Below are 9,548 nucleotides of genomic sequence, written 5' to 3'. Positions count from 1 at the left end.
AGCCACTCTTCCAAATTAGTAGGAAAACACTTTGGGAAAAGGTATGACTTTTGGGTGAAGGAGGAGTAGTTCTGGTATTTCTCCATGGAAGGAAACCTACTACAGAAAGAGGTTTTTCCATAAACAAGAACCAGTAAATGGGACGCAGCTGGTTTAGCGCAAGGTCGTGTGCTTTTGTAGTGCCCAGAAACTGGGTTCCTAGTTCTTCTAAAAGGACTTCAGTACTTTGCAGCCTTATGAAAGTTCAGTTTGAAGGAGTGTTGTAAATTTCAGCATTGACTGACCATCCTCCCTGCACACAATATGCTGAACAGGCTGTAAATCCTGGTATGAAAACATTGCTCACGCAAGAAGCGTGACACAGGTGAATGTATTCATTCTCAGAACATTTATTGAGTACCAACTATGTGTCAGACTATTCCAGGGGCTGGAGATGCAGTGATGAAGGCAACAAGTAAAAGTTCCTGCCCTTCTTGAGTACATGATTCAGAAGTGGAGTTTACTTTACGGTGGTGGAGGTTATATTCTAGTGAAATGGTGACCTGCAGCATGGGAGAGTTTTAGAGCCTCTGATTTGGTTTTCTTTTACTTTAAAAATAAATTGCTGCCATCACTTTTGCAAGCAAACCAGTTCTTGCCAGTCTCCTTGATGATCCATCCAGTTAAGGAATTTTAAAACAGCATCACGCTCTGCTGTCAGCACAGACGCAGTTCGGATCCTCTGCCCCCCTCTCTGCCCCTCCCCCATTTGCTCTTTTTCTTTCTCTCTCTCAAAAAATAAATAAACATTAAAAAGAATACAATGCCTTAGACTTGGAAGGGACCTTCGTTAAGATAATAGTTTTTAACTGCTTTATTTTACAGATAGAAAATAGGAAGGGACTTACCTAAGGTTACCCATTGTATTACCAAGAGATTGAAGACTAGGCCCTAGAACTCCGCTTGTTTGCTTTTCTCAATCACATTCCTCATAGTTTCTGATTTGAGGTCGGAGCCTGGAGAAGTGACACTTTTCAAAAAGTACTGATGGTGCAATGAGTTCAGGGACTGCTGTAAATTGGAGTGATTTGGTTAATCAGAAATCACGGTTTGGTAAAGGACGAATAAGATATCTGAGCTCTAATCCTGGCCTTTTCATTACAGAAAAACCCTTTAACCTGGGCCCTAAATTCTTTGTCTTTCAAATGGATAGGCTAGTTGAAAAGAACATTTGCCTAATGCTTTGAGTCCTTTAAAAAAATGCATTTGTGTGAAGAGATTTACAAAGTGCCTTACAAATAATGCTAAACAATGTTATTTTATTATTAACCACACAGCCTCATAAATATAGATACCATTTTGCAGATGAAGTTGAAAATTAACAGAAATTAAGCACAATTTCCAAGACCCATTAGTGAAGAAACAGGGAAGGTAGGTGAAATGGGAATTCTGACATTACTATTTCTTTTATATGTTAATGTTAAGTACCTTAACATTCTCTCAGTTATTGAGGTTATTATTTTGCAGGAATTAGGACATGCTGCGAACCTAGAAAGATAGGCTGGAAACAGCGAGGTTAGAAACAGCGAGAAGAGGAAAATATTTTATACAGAAGTAAGCCATGCGGGTGAAGGAATAAATAAGTCAATCTTATTTGCTGTCTTTGCCAAGAGGCAGCTTTTCTGATAGGAAGTAGGATGAGAAGGTAGGGAGAAAGAGTGGAAATCCTGGAATGCCAAGCTATGGAGTCTGAGAGCCTTAGCAAGGTGCTTGATCAAAGTGGAGGCCTAATGTTATCAGTATGTTTTATCTGGTTGTGGATTACCGAATAGATTGCGGAAGTGGGGCTGGAGTTTAGGAAACCAGTTAGATTGCTGTTGCTAGAGTCTAGTACGAGATGAGGGCATCTAGTATGTCGAGGTAATTAGACTTGAGGGAAAAGTGTTCCTTTCTTAGTCAACAGACAGCAATCAGGGAATATGTAAACTCGTTATTGCAAAAAGAAAAGGGCTTATGAGTCGTTTTAAGTGGCTACTGTTGAGCCCTGGGAGGCTAAAAGAGTACATTTGTTATTAAAAAACCAGGGTTAATTCCTGGCTATGTCATCTTCTAATTACATAATACAGAGGAAGTCACCTAACCTCTCTTGAGCCTCGGGTTTCGTTTCCTCTAAATTAAGGGCGATACTACCTACTTGGTAGAGATTTGCGTACGGAAAATCGGTATTCGAAGGCACCTAGCAATGGCGCTCAATATTGGTTCCCGCCTTCCCTCAGGTGTCTCTCGGGCTGAGTCTGAGCAGTCAAGGACGGTCGGGGCCGGGAAAGCGGTTCTACCTGGAGACCGCGGCCGGGCACTCCCGGCGAACGGGGCTGACCTCCCCACGCCGGCCCCACCCGGGAGCAAACGTCCCGTGGGATGACTGAGCATCCCCCCGTCACCGGGGCCCTGCAGCGCGCGGCNAGGCTGCAGCGCCCACCCCCACACCGCCCGCCCGCGAACTCGCCGCGGGTGCTGGGCCGCGCTGGCCGCGTTTGAAGTCTCCGGCGCCGCCGCTGGTTGGCCGGCGCGGGTCACGTGCGCCCAGGCAGGAGTTTCCCCGACAGCTGGAGGCNCGGCAGCCGAAGCCGTCCTCGGATGAGGGTTACTGGGACTGTAGCGTCTGCACCTTCCGGAACAGCGCCGAGGCCTTCAAGTGCATGATGTGCGATGTGCGGAAGGGCACCTCCACCCGGTGAGTCCCGGGCCTGCCCCGCGCGCCGTGGGGCGCCCGGGTCGCGGCGCAGAGGACGCCCCTGCGGCTGCCGCCCCGTCCCGTGACACTCGCAGACCCGGCGGGAGGAGGCGAGACTGAGGTGGTGGCCGCGATAGGAATTGGGTCAGATTGATTGCGACCCTTGCGATGGTTTGCGGTGAGGGGTAATTGAAGAGGCTGTAACGTTATATGCTGCCAAGAGAGAATAAATTATTTAAGGGAGGCATTAGCAACTGCGATTTAATACGTATCGCTGGGTCTAATGCCCCCCGCCCCCCCGTCCCCCGCCCAGTCCGGGAATATTAATGTTGGCTGCATTGTTGTGTTAGTGTGTTGGAATCAAAGAAAAGCCATGAAATCCTCTGTAGGATCAAAAGATGTAATCTAATTTAATTCTTAAAAAAAGGTGCCTGGTTATGGAACACACGATAGGTTAAAATGCCTTTTTTATTTATAGAGTCTGGAAGGGTTAGATCAAGGTTTTATTTAGTATTTTTATTCTAATTCTCTAATATTTTATAAATAGTTGGAGGCGAGCCCAGTCACAGGGACACAGTTTTACTGAAAGTATCTGAATGTTTTTAGTTTGATTAAATGGCAATCTATTAGACTATACAAATGAGATAAAATGATCTCTGCCTATTTTCAGTCTTTATTTTATTGTAGGCTTACAGTATAATAACTCAGTCTTTCAGAAAACCACTTAAGTGAATTAAGTGGATAAAGAAAGTCATACAGGAAACGCAAAGTCTGACATTGTTGATCTGCCAACACTTAGAGTTCCTTCACTTTTATAGGAAGATAGTCTTTGAACTTCTTACAACCATGTTGAGTTATAGCCTAATGTTTAGATATCATGTATTTTGATATTACACAGTCTGTTAGAAACTAAATTATCACAGGAGTATAAGTATGCTAATGTGATATACTGTTGTTTTAAAGGAGCCCTACTTTATAGTGACATTAGATTTATGTATTCAGTAGAAGTTAAATTTCTGAAAATGAGATAATCCAGATTTTTAAACATTGACAACAATTTATTAAATTTTTAAAATGTAGAGACAGAAATAGTTGGAAATAACTTTAAAAGTTTATGATTTGCTTAGTGAAACTACTACTTTCAGCATGTCTTTTTGTGAATCAGAATATACATTTTGTATATTCTCATTTACATTGGATAAAATGTATTGAGCATTTTTCATGACATTCTTTAACAAGCAAACTTTCAAACATGTAAATTCAAGGGAATATAACAGACCATTCTAAAAAGTAAACAAACAAACAAAAAGCCCGCACCTGTTTGCTAAAGTAAATGTGGCAACTATTTTTGGACCCGTGATTTAAGTATTTTGAAAAGCAGAGTATCTTTGTATCTTTCTATCAGTTTGGATTTGGCTTAGAATATATATTTGTATATCTATGTTAATACTTTGTACTTCTTAAAACACTCAAGCAGGTTTTAGAAAATGTGGTTTTCGGAGGCAGGAACTGTAAAGTGGAGACATTTATTATCTTAATCTCTGGTACTATATTGTTGCTTTTTGTTGTTTCCTCTCTATTTTCTTGTAGCTATTAGAAAAAATACTGAAACTAGAAGAGCCTATATGTTTATTTGCAGGGACAGCAAGGAAGGGGGGAAGCTGTTGTCCTACTCCACAGCCAGTCTTGGGGTTAGAGGAACCCTGAGAAATAGAGTAGGTGGTGGCAGCTCAGAAGAGAAGAAACAGGCTGAATACCTGGCACCTGGAAGAAGAAGGAATATAGTGCACAGGGGAGTTGGCCCAGGACAGAGAAGTGGGCCTAGTTTAAAAGAGGCTTGAGGCCTACAAGGGGTCCCCTGATATTTTTTACCAGTACATCTGAGCTCTTGTAGATCGAATTTTTAGTGGTGGAAACATTACTTGAGAAGGACTCAGAGAAGCATTGTCATTTGGATTGAAACTGAAGAGGCTCTGGGCAACTCACCAGAAGTCTAAGGGACACTCTGTTCCTAAAAGTAAGTGTTCTACACTACGACCCTCTCAGCTTCTTCCTTCCTCTCTCTGAATTGTATCTTCTCTTTTGATTTTGGCCCTAAGTTAAATCTAAGAGCTCTAATTTCTCTGATATCTGTTACTTTCCAACCACTGCTTCTGAAATTTAGAGTGGAATCCATGTTTGGATAGAACAGTGGAACAGGGCATTGTTAATAGGGCAGATATTGATCGCACCACAAAATATTTCCCTCTCTGGTAATGTTAGGAAAACAGGATTAAAGGATTGCAGAACACTAGAGAGAAGCAGAAGTTTCAGGAGTTGGAACAAATAATTCTGTATAACTGACATGTCAATTAGCAGTTAGGGTAATTTCAAGGGTAAAGTTGGTGATTATCAAAGCAGGGACTGGATGGCAGCAGAGCTGAAGATGCAGTTTGCTAATGACTTGTCTGGTAACTGACCTACGGGACTTGAATTGCTTGGGTCAGACTGACCTTTGAACTGATTCTGCTTCGAAGTCGCCAAATGTGAGGCCAAGTCTAAGGCATTCCAGACGTTTGAAGAGTCTTTTCTTTTTAAACCTCTACAGAAGACAGAGCCCATGGTCTCCCTTCAAAGTCTTTATTGATGATTTTGTCTTTTAAGATTATGAGTTCAAATTTTTTATATTTCAACAGAAGACTATTTTCTTTGGCTATATCCTTGGTAGGTCACGTTTTACTGCAGACTATTCAGTGAAATGAGGTTATATTCATAGTAGTATTTTAAAATGAAACGTGATTTGAAGTAGCTTCAATTCCTAAATTGATCAGTTATATTCTTTAAATTTATGCCATTTCTGTGTTTGAATTTCAGTTTTGTGCTTGCTGACCTTAAGTAGTTTAAATTTGATTCATCTTTTTTTTTTTTTTAATCCAGAATCTAAATAACTAGACAGTTCAAGTACCTGAAGTTTTCTGCATTGTACTTTTGTGAGAGAAGCAGTGATAAATGTCAAACTGACAGGAAACATTTTTAAAAAAGAAAAAGCTATGGTGACAAATTACTGTGACAGGCACTATACAGTCTCCTTCATCTTTATATCTTCATCATCAAGTTCCTATAAAGCAATATAAGGCTAAGAAACTTCAAAAATTAAGAACGAGTCTAAATCATCAGAGAAAGAACTATTTAGTATATTGTGCTGAGGGTAGTGCAGTCAATGTATGATTGAGTTGGAGTAGTATCTCCTTGCCACTTGATATAGGAATGGAAATTACTGCCTAACTCAGATGGCACATATTTAAAAATGAGAATGAGAGAGCATTTGTTTTCATTTTGAAATGTGATCTAAATGAAAACATAAAACGCCGAGTCCATAGTAGACGTTCAGGTGGAATTTAAACTGTTAACAGGTAATGTTATATTTTCTCACGATAAGTTGTAATAGCTCTCTTAGGTTTCTGAGAGATATTATTTTATGGAACAGTGAAAAAGATTTCAGAGAGAAGAAAGCTCTAGTTGTACTAGGTATCTGGTGACCTGTGTTCTTGCCTCATTTCAACTACTTCAACGCTTAGCAGTGTTTACCGAGCGTCTTTATTTTATACAAGGGCTGTGCTAGGTATTGGACATAGAATGGTGAGCAAGAGAGATGTTTCTGTTTCTTTTGCAACGTTTTATGATTTTGTTGTCAAATCACAAACACTTTGAATTGTACCAAATTGTATACATGAGGTCGTATTAGTAAATCTTTATGTATGAGCCAAAGAGGTTGAAATTTTCTCATTTTGAAAAAGTGTTTATAACTGAACACAGTAATATGGTCAGGATCTGACTGTTGGTAAAAAGAGGAATTATTTCAGCTTCTATAAAATGGAAGTAAATTGTTAAGATTTACATTTTGAAGAAATCTAAAATAAACCCCAATTATCTGGTAAAAGTCTTTTAAGTATTTTTGTTGCCAGATTTGCTTTCTATCTTCTAATTTGAGGTTTGTCACAGATTCTACTACTATTGGGGTAGGAATGGGAGAAAAAAATTGAGGACCATTTAAGTCAGTTCGTTTTTCAGAAATGCAGAGTTCCCAAGCCTTGCTACCTGTCTGAGGAACCTTTGCAGCCACCGACAAAAGTTGTTCCGAGACTCCTTATTCTAGGAGGTTGGTTGGTTTGTTTGTTTTCCTCCTTCTATCTTGGGTTAGAGAAGTCATGGGGGTTCATTGTTTACAAAGAAATTCTTAAAGTGATTAGTGTTTGGATAATTTAGGGTAATGGTTTTCAGAGTGTGATCTGAGGTAACCCTGGGGACTCCCTGAGACCCTTTTAGGGAGTCTGTGAAGTCCAGACTATCTTCACAGTGATATTAAGATGTTATTTGTCTTTTTTGCTGTGTTAACCCTTGCAGTTAACAGAGGCAAGGATGGATAAAACTGCTGGACCCTTAGCATGAATCAAAGCAGTGGCCCCAAATGCTATCCGTATTCATCATAATCTTCACTACCGTGCCTGTGAAGTAAAAACAATGCCAGTTTCACTTAAGCATGTATTCCCGTGATGCAGCAGTAAGAGTTACAAATTTTAGGAAGTCTCATGTCTTTTTTAATATATTTGATGAACTGGGAAGTAAAGTAAAGCCCTTCTGGTGCATACTTAGAGTACAGTGGTTGATTCAAGGGAAAACATTTGTGTAGTTGTTTAATTTGCAAGCAGAACTAGATGCTTTTTTCATGGAAGATCATTTTTACTTGAAAGAATGCCTGGCAAACCATGGTTATTCAAACTTGGATATGTAGCATCTATTTTCTTTTTCCTTTTTTTTGTAGCATCTATTTTCTTGAAATTGAACGGAGAGAGTCTGTCACTTCAGGGAAAACAATTGATAGTGTTTGTTGCCAGTGATAAAAATCAAGCTTTAAAGTGAAAATTAGAATTTTCGAAAATGAGTAGCTGCTGTAGATCCCAGTATTTTAAGGATGAAATCAGGTGGCGATACTAATGAATGTAACATCTGATAATTAATCATGAAATTTGTTGATGTTTGGAAGATCTGCATAACTCAGTGAACCAGTATATTCAGATAACCAATGTCTGAGGTTATAAAACCACGCGCAGATAATCCATTTAAAGTACAACATAAATCAATGGATTTTAAAGGACTACTATGAAAACTTTGTTGATGTAGTTTCAGATTCCACATGCAACTGACTTTAGAAAAATAACTACTTGTGTTTTTATGTAGTATCAAAGAATATCTATAATTATCTGAAAAGGCTATTAAAACTACTCCTCCCTTTTCAACTACATATTTGTGGGAGTCCGGAGTTCTTTCATATTCTTGAACTAAACCAACATACTGCACCAAATTGAATGCAGAAGTAGATATGACGATCCAGATGTCTTCTGTTAAGCCAGATATTAGAGGTTTTGCAAAAATATGCAAGTGCTACTCCTCACACAGAATTACTTTTGATTTGGAAAATACAGGGTTTTAAAAGTATTTATATTAAATTGTGATCTACTTTATTTTTTAAATGAACTAGTATATATTTAAATTTTAGCTTTTTATTTCTAATATAGTAATTTATTTCTTGCTAGATTAGACTTACATAAACAAAAACTCTTTTAACTTTGAGAGTGTAAGAGAGCCTGAGACCAAAAGTTTATGAACTGCGGTGTAGGGTTTTACTAGCGTGGGTTTCTACATCCAACAGATTTACTTCAGCAGGCATTCTTTTCCTTTCATTTATCCTTTGTTGAATAAGATCTCTCTGATAACCTAGTGACTTACTTGTTAAACTTAGTGGCCTAATCTCACTCTTCTTTCCATGTCAGCTCCATCTTATTTGATATTGGTAGCCTTTCTTTTTTAATTGAAATTCTCCCTTTTTGATGTCTCTCACATTTTTTCTTTGGTTTCTCTTGTACATCTCTGAAATTGGTTTCTGCCTACTGAAACATGGCTTCTTTCTATATACTTTACATTGTATGTGGCATAGCATACTCTTTCTGGAATCTAAGCCAGCTACTATCATTGTCTCAACTTTGATTCTAACTCATCCTCATCCCTCATGTCCAGTGTTTGGATTGTCTCTCAAATCTATCCTTTTTCCAGTTGATGTCACTATAGTTTGGAAGCCCATGTCATTTCTCTCCTGAATTATGACAAATTGGTCTCTTATCCCTAATGCTGCTAACATTATTTCAGTATATTTTTTAAAACCTATGTGATTATATATGTTCTTTTATTTAAAAAAAAATTGAGACTTCTCCAGTGAATAAAGTCCTCTTTATTGAATAAAAGTTGAGCTCCTGAGCATGGTATTCAACCATGAATAGCTAGATATAGCTTCGTTTCCTGATGCATATCCCAACCAATCTTATGATGCATCAGCACTTATTTTCATCAGATGGCGCTTCTTAAAAAAAAAACTAAGAAACCCTCTGGGATTATAACCTACCCACCCCAACTATTTTATTGTTCAGTCTATGTGAATGTGTATGTAATTATCCCTAGAAAATCACCATATTGTGGTAGTATTGTCTATGTGTTTATCTGCACTTCTGGGCAACCATACCCTCTGTATGTCTTCTCCAAAGTGTGGGTTTCTACATCCAACAGATTTACTTGGATCCTCCAAAGCTACTAAAGTATTTGGAACATTGTAGGTATTTAAACTTTTTCAGCTAAAGTTCCTTTAAATTTTGCTATTGCTATTTAACAAGTGGCATCACTTTTCCAATAACTTTTTAAAAATTTTTATTTCTTTAAGTTTATTTTTTTATTGAGAGAGAGAGAGAATCCCAAGCAGACTCCTCAGGGCAGACCTGTTGCGGGGCTCATTCTCATGACCACGATA

General features: G+C 38.7%; 1 protein-coding gene across 4 annotated transcripts in view; it reads left to right on the top strand.

Annotated features, from left to right (window-relative positions):
* The first annotated feature begins 2,600 nt into the window (after window positions 1-2,600).
* The window catches only part of YAF2 (YY1 associated factor 2), a 71,915-nt gene continuing 64,967 nt past the window's right edge, over window positions 2,601-9,548 (top strand). For all 4 annotated transcript variants that reach the window (XM_077753209.1, XM_077753205.1, XM_077753206.1 and 1 more), the window contains exon 1: window positions 2,601-2,713. In XM_077753209.1, the coding sequence (XP_077609335.1) occupies window positions 2,679-2,713 (35 nt within the window). In that variant the 5' untranslated portion in view covers window positions 2,601-2,678. The remainder of the gene's footprint in view (window positions 2,714-9,548) is intronic.

The sequence above is a fragment of the Crocuta crocuta genome, unplaced genomic scaffold (genome assembly GCF_008692635.1).
Source record: "Crocuta crocuta isolate KB4526 unplaced genomic scaffold, BGI_CrCroc_1.0 scaffold30, whole genome shotgun sequence".
NCBI lineage: Eukaryota > Metazoa > Chordata > Mammalia > Carnivora > Hyaenidae > Crocuta > Crocuta crocuta.
The sequence above is the reverse complement of the archived record's forward strand: the minus strand, read 5'-3'. Positions and strand labels throughout refer to the sequence as shown.